The 18,929-nt window shown below is 41.7% G+C and overlaps 1 protein-coding gene across 8 annotated transcripts in view; it reads right to left on the bottom strand.

The window, feature by feature from the left end:
* The window catches only part of LOC121912876 (chromosomal protein D1-like), a 42,640-nt gene that overhangs the window by 2,551 nt on the left and 21,160 nt on the right, over window positions 1-18,929 (bottom strand). For 7 of the 8 annotated variants that reach the window (XM_042435396.1, XM_042435394.1, XM_042435397.1 and 4 more), the window contains 2 exons: window positions 11,730-11,814; window positions 1,549-3,026 (listed from right to left, as the gene is read on the bottom strand). In XM_042435396.1, the coding sequence (XP_042291330.1) occupies window positions 1,549-2,985 (1,437 nt within the window). In that variant the 5' untranslated portion in view covers window positions 2,986-3,026; window positions 11,730-11,814. Of the gene's footprint in view, window positions 1-1,548; window positions 3,027-7,254; window positions 7,429-11,729; window positions 11,815-18,929 lie in introns of those variants that run through there. The other variant, XM_042435393.1, reaches the window with a different exon arrangement.

The following is an 18,929-nucleotide window of genomic DNA, read 5'->3' as shown; positions in this document are numbered from 1 at the left end:
GAAGCCCCCCCCCCCCCCCCTCCAAGTCAAGTGCAGTCCCCAGCAACTGAGGGACGTGACTCACATTGTGTCACAGTAAAACTGACAAACACTACATTCAGGGTCCAAAATTAAATTTTGGCTCATCTACCAATGGCAGGTAAACTGAGACAATTTAACCAGCCAAAGATATTTTTACCGGCCATAAAGCTGCACCATGCATTATTTGACTAAAAATAATTACCTTAAGTTTTTAGTATGCAAACTCAGCATCACTTCAAAGAGACAATTATCAATAGATTACATTGGATTTACAACTTTTATTCTGAGCTCTTTCAATTTAAAAAAATCAACACCATCAATGCATTACTTTAGCACTTTAGCTCATACTTTTCCAGTGCAACACACACTTTACAGAAATATGAACACAGGAGCATAAACCGAACCCAATGTACAGTACATAATGAGTACAAACTTTGTCTTTACCTAACTCATATCCTATGCTCCTACACCATGTCTGTGTCACTCCTGTTCTCAAAACCCTGCTCACTATCATCCTTAAAATTAGGTGTGACTTTTTTTTAAGCAGCGTTGCTGTTGTATGCGCGCAGAGCCCACAACGCCAGGACTCATATTGCGCACATTAGCAGTGGAATAACTTAAAACTACCATAGATTTGTTCCTTACGTCCATAGAGTCATGTGCATATTAATTTACCAGGAGTTTTTGACACCAGAAAGGCCACAGAGGCCCAGATAGCTGTAACTGTAATAAATGTCAAAGACTGAAATGCCTCAACAAAGAAAATAAATTGCTCGTACCGTCTCTCCTAATGCTGGATTTTGTTGCACCTACGGCAGTGAGCAGTTATAGTCGTCTCAAGTAAAGTGAAACCTAAAGTCCGTTTCATCCTGTCTGCTGTGTCTATGTGTGTGTGTGTGTGTATGTATGTGTCAGTCCCGCCCTTGTGCAAATAGGCACAGACAGAGGAAGAGGAGAGACGAAGAAGCAAAACTGACATTCTCTCCCCACAAGCTCCTCTAAGCTTGAAACGGACAAAGTGCGTGTAGTTTGCGTTCACCGGATTATTATGTAGGCTACAATATGAAATTTCAGCTGTGGCGTTCATCATTTAGCAGCGGTGCGGCGCCGCTGTTGAAAGCATATAGGGGAAACAATGAAGCACAAAAAAGACACAGCGATGTAAACCTGGAACTATGCTGTGATTTAAAATTATTTACGGGCCACCTGGCCGGTGATCCCAATTTATTTTTCTGCCAAACCCAAAATTTACCCCGCATTTGACATGGGTGTTAATTTTGGACCCTGACTACATTTGAGAACTAAACTGGAACAATCAAGTCTATAATACTAACCTACGTGCCAGTTCTAATAAAAGACTTTATGTCGGCTTACGCAGATGATGGCAGAAATAAAGTTAGTCAGGAAAAAAAGAGCTGCTGAATATCTAGCCTACCCAACTGAAAAAATGTTAAAAACATGTCTTTCATTGACAAGATTGTATTCTAGGTTTTAAACAGCAACTAAAAGTCAAGCCTGGTTACTAACTTGAAAATTTCCATCCTGATCGATGAGTGTTTCTTCAGTATTATCTCCGTCCTGGATTGGCACTGTCTCTACATCGTGCGCCACTTCCTCTACCACTGACTCTTCCTCATATTTCACCCCAACAGCAGATGAATCATCAGCTTTTGAATGGTTGGGGGGTGTGCTGTCGAGTTGCGTTTCATTTCTGGCTTTATTTTTGTTGACTGAACCTTTAGGGCGCCCCCTTTTCCGTGTTGTGCCATCCTCACTTTTTACAATAATTCGGGGACGACCCCTTTTCCTTGGGGGTCCATCACTTGGGGTGCGTGGTGAGGATGGACTGGTAGGCAAACTTTTGCGTAAGTGAGCACCTTTCTTAGACTCGGACTTGCGAGGCCGACCACGGCTTCGGCGAGGGGCTGGTGGGGCTCCCTCCGGAGGATCAACACGTGCATATTTCCTCGGCCTTCCCAGTGGCTTCCATACTTTGGGCTTTTTCAGCTCTTCTGGTGACGGCAAAGGGTACTTCCTTGGCCTTCCCCTTTTAGCTGGTTGTTTTCTTGGTCGCCCACGCTTACCTCTTTTTATGGGGATGACTGATTCTGTTCTTTCAATCGGAACAAGTTCTCTCCGTGGGCGTCCTACCTTACCTTGCACCTTGTATGCAGTGGGTTTCTTGTTTAAAGAGCCTTTTGGTCGACCTCTACCTCTCTTAGTTGGCTGTGAGCCACCTGAAACCTGTTTTTGTTGATGCTTGCTCTCATGTTTAATACTTTTTCTTGGCCTTCCTCTCCCTCTCCGAGGCGTCTTTGAGATACCATTTGACACATCCTGCTCCTCCCCTTCACTGTTCACCTCTCTCTCAAGCCGGGGTCTCTTATTGGGAGAGCCCTTCGGTCGACCCCTTTTCCTAGGTGTTGCAGAACTGCCTTCATCCTCTGCACCACTTGTAACGGTTTCTGACTTGCGCTTCATGGATCCTTTAGGACGACCCCTTCCCCTTTTTGGTGTATCAGAACCACCATTCGGTAAATCTGCGGCAGCAGCCTTTTCAAGGGTGCTTTTGTTCAGAGACCCTAATGGCCTGCCTCTTTTCCTAGGAGAATGGTCTTCATTACTGGCCAGTTTCTTGGACCCTGACCCTTTCGGGCTTTCTTGACCCCTACCAGTTTGCACAGAATTATCAGCCTGGTCGTCTCCTGATCCTTGCTGTACTGTGTGTGTTGAGAGTTTTGGACGCCCTCTTCCCCTTGGGGGCGTTGTGGACTCTCCATTTGAAATGCCTGAAACCAGCTCCATTAGGTTTACATCTGTAACACAAACCTGCAACTTCTTAGAACCTTTTGGCCTCCCCGTTCCTCTTTTAGTTGGACTGTTGTTGGACATATCTACACTGGACTCTCCCTTACTCGCAGCATCTTCTTCTTCTTTCTCAGCCATTTTCATTTCTTTTTCCATTGTGCTGCCTTCAGCTTGGACTGCTTCAGTTGGGTCTGCACCTGTACAATTACACATGGAAAAGCATTATTCATTTTTTATTAAAAATCAATATGTACAAGAAAGTAGAGCTGAAACGATTGGTCAATCAATTAATTTAGCCAATCCAAAAGTAGAAAAGTAACCAGACTATTTTGATGGAATCCAAACAATTTATCGATAATTGAAATAGCTGGTGATTCATTTAATAGTTGACAACTAAAATTGATTAAATCAACTAATCGTTGCAGCTCCACTCCTGAGGTTCACCTGTGGCAGAGGGTCTGACAGAGAGTGGGCTTCAGAACACAAACAAAGCACCATCTAGAGGGCAGGTATGGACAGGGACAGCAACTTCTACTTCTTGAGCTGATTGAAATTCAATTGAAGGTATTAGACTTTGTGCTATGGACACAGGAGGACTAACGCTGAATATCACACTAAACTCTGTCAAACACCTAAGGAAGGCTCATTAGGTTTTCCTTCCTGGGCCTGTAGAGCTCTTCCCTGAGGAAGCTTCCAGGGTGCCACCTGTCAGCACCTCTGGCCCAGCAAGAAGAAAACTCATTAGCACAACTTCACAGTTTGTGTCATGGACTTGAACACAAAGGTGACATGGTTGCATGTGAAAAAAAATGCTAAATCTTACCACACAGGCCAGTGACAGACAAACAAGACCTGAGTCAAACTGGTGTAGGGTGCATGTACTTCACACTTGGATGTGTTAGTCATCTGGCCTTTACTTAATGCTACATAAAATTATACTGTGAACTCTAGTAGCCGAAGTATTTTTACAACATTCAGCACACTTTACAGGTGACTGTTTGTGTTCTCCAAGTGTTTTACCTAACATTAATCTCCACCTTTTATATTTGATTCATAAAATTAAGAAATTTAGTTTATTTCCATTGTTTCATGTAATAAAACCCCCATATAGCAGTACAAACAATCAAACCATGGACATAATGTGACTTTACTACTATCTGTGTACTATACTACTATGTGTGTACTATCTGTACACAACAGAGCATTTACTATGAAAGCAGGAGCCCCTCACAGGAGGAGGAGGGGGGGGCTTCTGGGGAAGACTGATTTCCGTTGTTTTACCAGCGCTAGGCCCAAAGTGTCACAGAAAGGCTAAACAGAAAGTATGAAAGGAGAAGCTAAAAGGCTTAGCAAATCAAATAGGAAAAGCAGTGGGGAAATGGAAATTCAAAGGGGAAAGGGAGTTTTTAACTACCTGATTAAAACCTGAATTCTTAAGTCAATTTGCACATTTAGTAACTCATTTCTCTTTTTAAACTGCATTTTCAATTAGATATTTGAAATTCCAATATTTATTTAGGAAATCATTTATGCATTTTTGAATTATGTATTTATTGACTGTTTTATATTTTTGTAAATTCCCTTATAATTTGAACTGTTTATTTATGGGTCGATATTTAATTTGTAAATTCTTTTTATAATTCTTCTTTTTATTGCCTATTAAAATATCAAATAATGAATTACTTTTAAATTGCAATTTTAACGCTATCATATTTTTACTCCAACCGGATTTGCTGGATTGTATTTCACTGTCTCACCAGCACTTTATACAACACACCCACATCAACACAGACACTTGTATTGTTTTACACAGGGCTGTTTTCAGTCTGAATGCAGCTGAGAAATTCCTGTATGTTGATGAACAAGAAAAAGTTGAAAAAAGAAAATTGACAGCTTAATGAGAACAGGAACACAGTACATATATACAGTAGACAGGACAGGCATTCCTGTTCCTGCTTTTCTAGCACATGCACAGTAGGTGCGTACAGTCCGTGTGGTCACAAATTTTGGGCTGCACATGGACATCTGCAAGGGGTCCATGCGGGAAGTTTTTGTTTCCTAGGATGGCAACAGAATGTTCTGCAAAGACCTGCCCCCACTCTGCCTCTGATTGGCTCTAACCGTGACAGTGGGTTCAGGTGCCCATGTTAACCAGCTACGGAGCAGCTCCACCGAAATTGAACCTGTCCACTTCAGCAGCGGACAGGTTTAGCAGACAGGTTCGCTGCTGGAGCACCAGCAGAGCAGAGCTGCAGGCAGACAGACAGGTCCAGTAATGGCTCCAGTTACAGTTACACTGTGATTTAACGTTTTAAAACAAGATTTTACCAGCTGATAACTGCAGGAACAGACAGCTGGAGAGTTGAAGAGCTGCAAGGCGAAATGCAAAATGACTTCTGGCTCATTTAAATGTCGTCTTCCTCTCATTATTATTATGTCACTGAGCAATTCCTGCCCTCCTGCCTCACACAGCCACACTCACCCTCACCCCTCCCACCCCCCTCTCAGCCCCTTGCCCACTTTTTAGCATTTTAAAATTGTGCAGTGGCTGGGGTTAGGCTCAGACCTAGGGGTGCAGTTATACTTTAACTACTCCCCATCATTGACAGGAATACAGTACAGTACATACATATAGTAGACGCAAGGCAGTCCTGTTCTCTTCACTCAGAGAACCCAGGTTATGCAAAGCCTCTTTCACACATAGTTCCAGGTAAATTTTGCGCCTTTTCACACATGCCATGGCAATGCCAGAATAGATGGGGCAAGGGACGGACAGCAGATGGCGGTCATGCAACACTTATGGATGCAAACCGCCATAAAACTCAACAGAAAAAGATGGGGCAAGGCTGGATGTACGTGAACGCGGTGGAAGACGTCTCTTATTATTTTCAGGAATGTGGTGGGCGAGAAGCTGTTTTTGTCTGGTGCCAGTGTTCTTGTAAAGTATTTAATATTCAACAAGTTTATAAGACAAATCACCTGCGAAAGCATTGGCACGGCAACTGTAAACGAATTGCGAATTCAAATAGGCCTACGTCATCAGCAGAGTCTGGTTCGCTCACTCCATGTGAAAGTGTCCCTGCAATGTCACTGCTTTCATTCACACAGCCATACTGGCATTTTCCCTGAAATGATACTCAGTCTTGAGGTGGGAAATTGGCTGTACAGATTTCTCTGAATATCGATCCCTGCTCCCGTTCACACATGACTCCATGCAGGAAATGTTCTTGAACATTTCAGGGATAGACTGCATGTGTGAAAGGGGCACATGTAATCTAAAGTTTGATTTTCTAACACACACTGACAAATACCTTGGTGGATTTTGGGAGGCAAAACATAATTTTTCGTCTCCTGAGGCGCTGTCCATGGTGTTGAAAGGTGCGCTCAGTAGGTGTGCTAAGCACTAAAATGATCCCCCATCCTGATGAAAACGCCTATGGTGCATGCATAAGCACATACATGTGTGCATGGCTGAAAGTGCGGTACACCGAAATCCGAAATTATACTTTGCACTCTACGAATATGCAAGGGTCAGCGTGATGTAAATTTCGAGACATTCGCGTACCTCTAATTTGCCACTACACTGTCTCCTGTAGATGCTCATCTACTGCATGTGTGGAACGCGTCCTTCAAGTGGACTACAGAGAGTAGCATAAACAGAACTACTACGCGTCAGTGATGTCCTCAGCTGCCCGTGTACGTGTCCTCTCGTAAGTATATCTGTGGCGTAAGGGTCCCAATTTGGGGGTTTGAAAAAATGGTCACCCTAACACATGCGCAGTTGACGCGTTTGCTATGCGTACAGTCTGCGTGGTCACAAATTTTGGGCTGTACGCGGATGTCACCAAAGGGGCCGCGCGGCACCTCTCGGACATGGGCGGATGACGACATTTACGTCACACAGCCACGCAGACGCGGAAAGTATGAAATGGCCTTTAGCCAAATGAAAAACATCTGCAGAGAAGAAGCTGCCTGCAGCTGGACCATAAAGTTACACCAAAACGTGCAAAAGTACCGATAAAATACCCGACCTGGAAAATATCCCAGTTTCTTAAAACGTTAGAACCGGTTCCAATTCAGAACCGTGTTTTGGGGCATCCCTGATTATTACATAGTAATAAACATAATTTATTAATAAATATTTATTATTATAACAATATGAAGCTGGCAATAACGTGCACAATTAACATTGCTGCAAGCAAGACTCTTAAAAAATACATATAAAAATTTAGTGAAATCTCATGCTTTCTCAACTGAACTGAAGAGCAGTAAATTTATTCGGATTGGGGGCCATAAACAATCAGTGTGATCGTGCAGCAGATTGTTTTCCAGGTAATAGTCAGCTGCAAAATGGACGGCGACGGAAAGAGTAGCTGGACGAGAAAAGCTGATAAAATAGTTCAACCAACGGAGTCCATATCCTACCTTTAAAATATCCTCTGGGAGATTTTAGCGTAATTTTCCACAAAATATTGACTGATATCACAGCCCCATACGCTGAAAGCTTCGAGGTGAGTCCGCGTCTGTTGTTGCTGTGATGGCGGTTTAAATTTGCTACCGCTTCCGGGCTTCACGTTTTAAGAGACTCCGGCGGAAACGGCAGCAACAGAGTTTCGGTTCCGCCTCAATAACCGTCTCCGCATTTCTTCATCAGACTCTCAAAGCAGTGACTGTTCACATATATGGCAGCTAGTGAAGGTAGAAAAGAAGCTCTCTGAGGCACTGGATAAATATAAAACATTTGCATCGAAAATGGTTCACTGTTTGAAAGCATTTGATAGTCAAAATGGCGACATCTGCTGGGCAACTATTGGTTTTACACTTGTATGGTTGAATTAAATCTGACACCGAGATGAAACGTCAGATTATAATTCAATGCAGTAACAACATGTGACATTAAGACAATAACAGAAAACACTTAGGCATCATAATTAAATAAAGATAACATAACAGGCATGATTTCACTTTCAATTGGTTGATACATTATAACGACATGATAACAGGACAAGGAGTAAAAGTAATAAAATAAATAAAAATAACTTAATAGAAAAGCTTGCCAATAAAATCAAGTTTCTTTCATATATATATTGTTTATAAGTTGGATAGACTCAAAATACTTTCTAAATTCAATCATGAAAATTGAAAATGAGAATTTGGATTTATGGATATGAAATTTGCCCAGTTAAATTGACAGTCCGTTGAACTTTCTGGTTTTGTTTTCATAGTGCAGTATTTATATCGTTGGCTTCCACCTTAATTGAATAGTTGGTTTGAGTGTCAAAATAATCCTCTTTTTTTTTCCAGAATCCTGATGAGTACTGACATTCATGAAATAGATGTTTAGTTGTTTGTTCTTCATTTTTACAGAATTCACATTTGTTATCAATTTCAAATTTTGACAAGATAGACAAGAGAGACAAGATCAGCGTAAGGAGGCCTCGTTTGGGATGGTCACATGATTTTTGTTGTGGCTCAAAGGTCGATTCTGTGTCGAGTAGTCTGCTTCGAGGTAACATCACTTTTAATACCCACATTTGCAATGACACTTTACCCCAAAAGATATTCAACCAAATACGTTCATAAACCTTAAATCCAAATCTCACAGATGCCCATAATGACTGCACTGTCTCAGCCACAGAAATGACAACAACACTCCCCAAAAGCAACTCGATAACGCTCTAGTAATACCTGACATTATAGTTGGATTACATTATCATGAAATGACCTAACAAATGGCACATTTTGTGTACAGCTGTAGTAAAATATAACATCTGCAGTAGGCCTGAGAGGATTTGATGAATCAGTGCATAAACAGCTTTTTTTTATGTTACAAGGTAAAGTCCTGCATGAAAAATCCTACTTAAGTAATAGTACATAAATATTAAAGTAAAAGTAGTAGTTTGGTCCCTCTGACTGATATATTATTATATATGACATCATTAGAATATTAATACTGAAGCATCAATGTGTATGCAGCATCTTACTGTTGTAGCTGCTGGAGGTGGAGCTAGTTTCAACATATTATATACAGTTAGCTAGTTTAGTCTAGTGGTTCCCAACCTAGGGGTCGGCCTCTCCAAAGGGTCACCAGATAAATCTGAGGGGTCGTGAGATAATTAATGGGAGAGGAAAGAAGAAAAAACAAAGTTCTGATACACAAATCTGTTTTCAGTTTTTAGGACTTCTTGTCTAATCTTTGATTTTTGTTGAAATATTGGATCTTTGAACATTTATTGAAATGAAACCATGTGAGAAGTTTGGAGGGAAAAATCACTATTTGGTGGAGCTGTTAACAACTCATAGACATCTGAAATGTGACCCCGACTACACACTGCTTTTTGTAAGACGTCACAAGCCAAAAAAGGTGGGAAACCACTGGTTTCATCTTTAACTATGTGTTGTATTTTAAAAGCTTGTTATGTTATCCATTGTGTCAAATCTTCACCTGAAAAGTAACTAAAGCTGTAAAATAAATGTAGTGGAGTAGAAAGTACAATATTTCCCTCTGAAATGTGGTGGAATGGAAGTATAAAGTAACATCAAAGGGAAGCACAAAGTAAGAAAATTTCCCTGAGAAGAACATCAATCATCCCACATAAAATAGACCTAATAAGAGTTTGTGATTGACTTAGACTTAATTGATCCTTGATAAATTAAAGTATCACAGCAGCAGACGTACAACAGATTCATATTACAGCTCACTAACTTTAATGAAAAAAACTAATAAAAAAAAAACATTATATACGCCAACATTATGAGTGTGACTGTGCAGAAATCATCGGCTCACCCGTCCTGTTTCACACGTGGTTTGTCAGTATCAGTTTTAGTTGGATTTACTCACATTGTCTCAGCTCCCTCTTGTCTTTACTGTGCCTCTCCACAGAGGGGAACCATATTGACGAAGGAAGAAAGGACGTGAGGAGGGAAAAAAGGCCACAAAAAAGGCAAATTAGAAAGACAGAGAGAGAGAGAGAGAGAGAGAGAGAGAGAGAGAGAGAGACAGAGAGAGAGAGACAGAGAGACAGAGAGAGAGATTATGTTGCAGAGGGTCGTTGGATAAGGGGGTGGAGTATGAGGTAAGGGCGAGAGTGATGAGGTCAGCATCAATAAGAAGAATGCAAGAGGAGAGAAAGAAATATGCAAATTGTGTTTGAATGTGTGTGCGAGGAGAGAGAGAGAGAGAGAGAGAGAGAGAGAGAGAGAGAGAGAGAGAGAGAGAGAGAGAGAGAGAGAAGCTGTCAGTTCAAAAGAGGCCGGGAGAGTCTGAGAGAAAATGACAGACGTGGCCGGAGGAAAGGAAAGGAGCGTTTGAGAAAGACAACCCCTGAGACTGCACGCTGAACCCGCTGCCCCGTCTCAACCCGCCGCCCCCCTCCTCCTCCTTCCCTCCCTCCCTCCCTCCCTGTGTGCTTTGCCATGGTTACCAGACAGGGCTCCCAATGCAGCCAGTTAATGTGTTTTTCAGCGGCAGGAGCGAGCTGGGTACTAATGTGTCTCAGTCTGTCTCCTGCACAATCAATGTCAACTGTCCTGGGATGCACAAACACATGGAGGGCTGAGAGCCAGGGAACACTGAGCCGCCCTGGCTGCATGTCAGGGTGAGCGTCACTTTCATTTATTCACCTACCAGCTCTGATGGTTTGTTAAAGGCATTGCAAACATGTGAGATAGGATGACAGGGAGCGTGGGGGAACCTTAATATCACATGTTGATCATTATCTTACGTTGAAATCCTGAACGAGTGGCCAAAAATGTATGTTAGGCTGCTGAACTGAAGGCCTACAACAAGCTGAAGATGTTTTACTGCATTGACTTTTTAGTATTTAATTCAATAACTTAATTCATGTCCAGTGGAGCAACTGAAAAGTATGCATAGCCGGGCAGACACACACACACACACACACACACACACACACACACACACACACACTAATCTCAATATTCTTTTTCATGGTATTAAACACAAACAAAAAACAACAAAGTTTCACCATTTCTTAAAAAGCAAATTTTATTGTCATATTTTCAGTTAATCAATAAAATAAATCCAGAAAAAACACAATAAATTCATCCATAAAATGCTAAAAAATGCACTTTTATTTCTCACTAACATATTTTCATCATAGTCTCACACTAATAAATGTTTTTAATTGCTATGATGGACTTTAAAATTCCTCTAAATAATTAAACATCAAGATGAAGAAACTTGGCTTATAAAATGAACTATTAGCAGGTCTTGAATGTTGTCATTTCCAGATTTTCCTGTGTGAATCATTTATCGGGGTCACGACCCTTAGCTGTCTTTTTTTTATTGAACCGTGTTTGTGTTCAGTGCACAAAGCCGGCCAAAAGGTACTGCCCCCTCCAGCGAGCCGCACTGTCTCTTCTAGGGTTTTCCATGATGTCTGGAAAGTTTGGTGAATTCTCTCCAGATGAGTTCATGCAGTCAGATCCTGTTTTTTTCTACGACGGCTCTGCAGATTCATTCTGATCTGAGGCTAAAACATTTTTGTATTTGTGACTGTCTTTCTTGTCTTTAGACGTCATGGCTTTGTAAGATGCAGCTGCATGCACCTTTGTTCCCAAGGACCTCACCTGTGACCTTTCATATCATCACAGGTTAAGGGTCTCAGGGACAATGAAGCACGCCGACAGACTGACAGTCAACCTTGTCCACAGGTACAATTCAACATATCTTTAATATTACTGGAAATCGTCAATTTTAACATGAAAAAATATACTTCACTGACATATACTGAGTTCTTTACATGTATGTATGACATTTATTTTTATTTTTTATATAAAACTTTCACATAAATAACATTTCAGTCAGAACATCTTATACTATAACGAGAATATACTCTAAAACGAGAGACAGTTTATTTATCATATCGAATGGTTACCGTTGTTTGTTACCGATGCCGTTGCAGTCCGACATCATACGTTTCCGTCTTGACACGTCTGCACAAACTGGACCGGATCACACCTCTGCAACAGAAAGAGAAAAACAATCGTAGAGTCAATTGTTCGACGTGTAACTGTCTTTTTCTCATAACGTTATTAGTCCGCATTTCAATTTTCAGGGCCCTTTCGGTCTCTTTCCTCCTGACATAACCAGCGCCTGATATTCAGTGCAGGTCTGTGCAGCAAAGGCGTTCAAACAAAATGCCCCCTGCTGGCAGACAGATAGACAAAGCATCTGAAGACAGACACACATGCGCAAAAGGAAAATCTTCAAATTTAATGTATAAATCGGGATTTGCATACGGGATGAACATTCAGCCGCCTGTCCTGTATAAGCTCCGACAGAGCAGATACACAGTTCATAGACACACACACACGCTCCACTCTCGCTTGTGCACATGCATGAAACATCCACAGACAGCTGTGCCTGGAGCCGCAGACAACACTGTCGTCTTATATTTCCTACAGGCCTTGTGATCTCATAGGATTATGCAATCACTCCCCCATGACAAAGATGTTTAGCCTTGAGGGAGCAACGCTGATTTACTCTTCCCCAGACAAAATAAATGTCACACAAGCCTGACACTGCAGATGCCACATGAAGAATATGAGCCAGAGTTCAAACAACTGGTACACAGCTGAAAAGCTCCGTTCGCCCCGCATGTTAAGTCTGCGCAGACAGCAGCTTTATAGACTGCCAAGAATCCAGAGCATGTCCCTAACTTACAAAATATGTCTGTGGCCAGGTGCACACACACACACACACACACATACACACACACGCGGACGGACATGCGACTCCACAAAAAAGCGCATAAGAACATGGAGCCTTTTGCTGCCTGTGTGAGAAAAATTAGACCGCCTGCTCTGTTTCCTCTTTGTCTCTGTGCTTTGAGATATTTTCCTCTGTCCCAGTTTCATGAGCTCCTCTGCTGCTCTCAAAAGCACGAGAGACAAAGACCGGAGGATGAAAACAAGAGGCTGGAGGGAAGCGTGAAGTGAAATATTTCGAATGTGAAAAATAACCTCTGTCAGAAAGAATGAACATGAAGGTGGACACAAATGAGGGAAGATGGCGGGTGGACGAGGTCAGTCGAAATGCTTGTCTCGATTTGTTAGCTGGCCCGCTTAAGTCGTTCTGAACTCACCATTTTTGCCTTTGCCCGGTGTTCCTTACATGAACACACACAAGCATTTGCATGTCAGTGTGCACATGCATAAAACAAGTGCATGTACATAAAACAGACACACGCGCACACACACACACAACGCGACGTACTCTTACGATGAGTTATTGATCCGTTTTCCCCCCTGAGAGAGAGAGAAAAAAAAAGCAACAATTAATCCAGTGGTAAAGAAAATAACGCTTGATAAAACCTATCCTGCCCCATCGTCACAGTCTTCCTTTTCTCTGAGCGCTGTACGCGGCGGCGAACAGAAAAGCTGCCCGACACTATTTCCCTCTCGCTACCCCTCCATCTCTCGCTCTCTCCTCTTTTTGTCTCTCCTCTTCTTCTATCCCTCTCTCTCAGGCGCTGTCCCTGGCTCTGTTTTGTGCCCGTTTCCCTCTGCCAAGTCACATCACTAATTCTCCAGGCGATTAGAGTCCGAACAGGCAATGTCTATGAGGCAGGTAGGCTAAACACACACACACACACACATACACACACACACAAAGAGTGAAACACACACAGACAATTGCATTGATTCCATTATCTGGTGCTGTACCAACACCACCACTTCCCCCAACCCCCAACAACCACCAACAGCGCCTCCACCTATGACCCCCTCCTTTCATAAATCTGTGTCACCTACATACATCACACACACACACACACACACACACTCACAGACACTTATGCAAGCATGCAGTATCTCCAGCTATCGCTCTTTCTTCTTCTCTTGCTTGAACACTCTCTATCACTCGGTCCCCGCCTCCCCCTGCTCTGTCTCAGCCCTTCCCCTCATTTTCATCCTTCCCTCCTCGTCTCTCCCGCTCTCTCTCTCTCTCACTCTCTTTCTCTCTCTCTAACCCCCAACATTTTTTGCAGGCGTGACGTCCCGTCTCGCTCATCTTGCAGTCTACGTTCACACGACGCCGTTTCTCTCCGTGGGTGTCTGTTACTCTGTGTTTGTTTGTGTGAGTGTGTTCGAACCTGCGCCGCATGTGCTCCTGCATCTGGAGGAGAGAGAGAGTCGACGTGTTTGTGTGTTAGTGCGTGCTTGTCCTCGTGCACTGATGTGCATCTGTGAGAGAGGGAGTGTGTGTGTGTGTGTGTGTGTGTGTGATACAGCGAGAGGAAGGGAGGGAACAAGGGGGGAAGAGGCGGTGGCGGGAGCTCACAGACGGAGGCTGTGGATTTTACACAGCGTGAGGATCAAAGCCACAGCAAGCCCAAAGGTGATTAAACTCCCAGCCGCTCTGACCACAACACTACTGCTCTTCCTCCATATTTCATTAACACAAACTGTCTTCTATCTGCACAACTCATCACATATCAATCTATTCGCCTTTGTTGCAAGAATTCCCAAATATCCACATTCATATGTTAGCGATGAGTGAGCCACAGGATCACATAGCTGAACTTTGCACCTTTAAAAGAAAAACTCCCAAAATTACACGTTATGTCAGTGGGATTTTTTTTTTTTTTTTTAATTGTTGTTTTAATAAAAGTTGCATTAATTCTAATTTAAAAAAACAAGTTCCTTCAGGTGTGGAGTGTTACAATGGAATACAATACAATAAATTAATTTGGATTTAAAAAGAAAATAGAGCTGTCAGTTTAAATGTTTAAACAAATGCAGGAAGCGGACACATTTCAAAAAATAGCGGGTGGCAGGCGGCTCTATTGTGTTGGTTGTATTTCCTCCTGAGTTGGAACAAGCCGGGGAGTCGTTTCTTTGTGTGCGTACAGAAAAGAGCAGTGCTCGGCAGAGATTGCTGATATATGCTCTTTTTTTTCCCTCCTCACTGGAGCACTGCAACGCAATGCGGATACTGAGTGTCTGAGCCACTAGCCAGACACACTGGGGGGACAGAGGGGGGTGGGGGGGTAGCGAGAGGGGGAGGGAAGGTGGGGGGGGGGGGGGGAGGCAGAAGAAGAAGGAGGCGGAGGCGGCAAGCAAGTTCACATACAGCCTGTTCTTAAGGACATACTGATACTCACGTCTGGGGCACACTGTCATTATCTCCCATGACTACAAAGAGGAGTTAACTTTGAAGATGTTTATGTTCATGCCGAGAACTGCGTTGAAAATTAAACAAAACATTTAGCCTTAAAACGCTTCATATTTGTGAAATATGTAATAAAATGATCAAGCCCAGGCTGAAAGATGCTGCAGATTCAATATATTTTCAAACCTGATGAATAATATGAACACTTCTTACTTTACAGACAACAAAAATAACCTGTCACCCAGAGTGAAATTTTCTCAAATTATCTCTCTGAAGCTTTTTGTTTTCTGTTTTAAAGTTTTATTGCCTGATGTTGTATAAAGAGATGTTCTGTGTTTTGTGCACAGAATGCTAAAGAAAACACAGAAACAAACCGCTATTGATAGCTGGCTCTTTACCCCATCGGACTGCACCAAATAACAAATCAAAGAGCACTGCAGAGCAAGGTGGGTATATTGACGTCTGGATTAGCTGAACCTCGACAGGAAAACCTGATTAGTATTTCAGATGTATTAGATTTAAAGTCAGTACAGGAACAGTTTTGTCCCTTGTTTTCGTGTCATTATAATTAAATTGAATTGGCTGAGGGGAAAAATGTTAAACTACTTTAGATTTGATAATAGATGTCATCTCAACGACTGTGACTGTCTGTGTGCATCTCTTTTGCCCTTCACTGCAAAACCACAAGACCTTTAGAAAAGCAAACCTTAAAAAAGTAAAATATGTTTCAAATATATGAATTGCACACAAAAAGGGAATATACTGAAGTACACCTCAATAAAATTAGGACCACCCTAAAAACATCCTGTCTGTCATTACTTTGTCATGTTTAATATTGAAAAAGAAATATGTATAGTACCTGTATTCACGTTCTATAAAAAGTCAGTCAGTTTGAACTGTCTGTCCTTTTTAAGTGTCACTCTTCGTACTTACCACTTCACGACGGATAGGGGGCGACGGCATTCATGTGAAGTCTGGGTGACACCGCAAGGAAAGCTAGAAGGTTGTACAGTTATCTCCAGGCTGTTTATTATGCGAAACCATACAACCAACTACCTCACACTGCAGAGCACTGGAGCAGGGTCAGCGCTGGAGCCTCCTCGTCTTCTACGCAGAGTCTTTTTCTACTTCTGTCTGTCATCCGTCCCTCCCTTCTGTCTTATTTCATTCATTATCTCATCATAAATTCATCATCATGAAGCTGTCTTTCAGATTAACACAATCATTCAACTTAATATATATATCCCCCACCACCACCACCAAAAAAACCCATCACAGAAATCAAATAAAACATGTTGGAAAAATATAAGAGAAAGTTGCAAGATTTAATACTGTGATGTTGTTGTATGTGAGGGAATAATAGCTGAGACTAACTAACTGAACTTCATGCATTTTTGTGGACTTGTCTCCCTCTTGTGGGTATACACAGAACATAGACCACCAGCCCCCCCTCCCACTAGAGGCCAAGGCAGACCTTCACTGTCTCTGAATACAAAGACAAGCACTTAACCTGCAGTTGCTTACTGTAGGCGTCTGCCTGACCTACTTCTGCAAGTGGAGCTGGTGGAATCTTCCATATCGTCAAAGACTCGATTCAGCACTGCTGAGCACTTCATTGTCATTCTGAGGTTAAAGTCGAAATACTCCTCTTCTGTTTTTGTTTCACTCAACCAAAGGTGGATTCCTGCTGAGGATATTAGATATCACATCTCAAGCTTAAAGGAACCTCACTTTGTTTATGGTAGAGAGATATATCTATCTCTTATCTATCACTATCTTACCAAAGTCCAAGGTGACGTCTTCAGATTGTTTGTTTTGTCTTAACATTTCTGTTTAAAACCCCCAAAATATCTAGTTTACTATCATACAAGACAAAGAAAAGTAGAAAATCCTACAATTGGAGAAAGTGGAACAGAAAATGTTCGGCATTTATGTTTTAAAAATGACCTAAACTATTAATCGATTGTCGATTGTAAAATTGCTGATTAATTTTTCTGCAGTCGATTAATTGTTTAAAAACATTATATCATATGTTTATGCTTGAAACAACTTATTTTAGACGACATCCAGCCATTTTGAAAGTATTAAAGTATCTGATAAAACAATAATATATCAAGTTTAATAATTCAATGATGACTCAATGCTCAAGTTTAGAACATCTCTCAGTACTGCAGTTCAAAAATTATAAATATTTAATTTAATTAAGGTGCCACCATGTTACCACAACAAGGGCCTCAATATGCCTTTGCACCACATATCTGGAGCAAACTCCCAAAAACCTGAGGTCTGCTCCCACTCTCAGTTCTTAAAAATCAAGGCTTAAAACTTAAATTAAATTTGGACTATTCATTCATATCTCTCACTGCACTGTGACTGCACTTTTCAATTCTAGTTCATGCTTTTGTGCTCTTTTTAAATTTTTATATTGCCTTGCGTTCCTTTTATACTGTATCTTGTCATTATGTCTTTTTTATATTATATATAACTTGTTGTTGAAAGGTGCTATAAAAATAAACTTGCCTTGCCTTTTTCTTGCTTATGCTTCAAATAAAATATTTGTCGGATTAAGAGGTGGGAGCTGTGTCCAACAAGTTTTCCAAAACAGTTTATCTGACCATCATGCCTACTTCACACAACAACTGGCTAAGTGTGTGGAGGTGTGAACGTAGGCAGGGTTTAAACTTCTCTCTCTTAAACTCTTTTTTTTAATACTTCACACAACAACTTCTGTCACTTTTTGATTGTACAGTCGAGCTCAACGCTATGAATTATCTGAGGAACGACTGGACCATTATCCCCATTTGTACAATTCATCGTGTCTTATCCCACTCTATGACTTCAGCCTTTTTGCTCGACTGTAATGTGGTCATTTGGAAAATATATATGTATGAGGACACACTGTAAAACCTAATTTGTTCGAGGCATACTGAGACTTTAAAACTATATTCTTACTGCATGTTGTCCCCCTCTCGTCTCCCTCCACTCTCACTATCAAATGAAGGTAAAAATATTCTTCGAAAACCCACGTGTTCCCAAAACTGACCACATGGAGGAGGAGGATTATCATCCAGTGTTACCTAACATAATAGTGGCACCAGTGAGCAACGCATCACTGCCCTCCAGTCTTTATATTAACAAGGGCAAACAGTGTCACACATGTGAAGCCCCTTAACGAGTTTAGCGGAGCTGCAGAGAGGAGGCCAGTTAGTGGCGCCTGTTGAAACGGACGCACCTCCTAATAGCCACGGAAATGTGAGTGAGTGCATTAATGAATGAAAGAATGAATGTGAGCATGATGAGACTTCAGTGACTGACGCTTTTCAGACAGTAATGACTTATAAATTTAGCACCTTATTCAGATTGTGTCCAGTTAATGTTTGCTCGTGTGTTTGTTTACTTTTTTCAGAATCTCAGGAATGGTGTCAGATACCTTGACACATTAAAACAGGACACGCTGATTTGCACTCTTTAACGACGTACATTCAGGGAAATGCAGAAATTGGTGTATAGTGAGACAGCTTTCAGTGTAACAAATAGGATCTAATGGTTGAGTAATTGGATGACAATTTGGAGTAACAGCACTATCCAGTCAATCTCCCTCATTATACTTCATAAATAATGGGGCGCACCCACACATTCGACATCTAGCTGAGGTGATCTCCTGCAAAAGCAGCAAATTGGCTGTTGTTAGCAGTCAATGGCTGTGTTTTGACACTCCTCCTGTGTGCCTCAAGGACTCATTGATTACTCGATAGCTGCTGCACAGTTGAGTTGCTAGGCCTCCTATTCAGATTGGTCAATGCACCAAAAATACTACCTTAAAGTCTTAGAGGACTCTGGCCTCACTCACAAAGCTGGATTCAAACACACAACGCTGAGAGTGGTATATCCCTAATTCCCCAAAAGACATCTCACTCACTTGTCTGTCAGGAAAATAAGTACATATAAATACATACTGCATAGC

Source organism: Thunnus maccoyii, chromosome 15 (genome assembly GCF_910596095.1).
Source record: "Thunnus maccoyii chromosome 15, fThuMac1.1, whole genome shotgun sequence".
In the NCBI taxonomy this organism is placed as follows: Eukaryota; Metazoa; Chordata; class Actinopteri; order Scombriformes; family Scombridae; genus Thunnus; species Thunnus maccoyii.
Note: the sequence above shows the minus strand (reverse complement) of the source record. Positions and strands in the feature narration are given on the sequence as shown.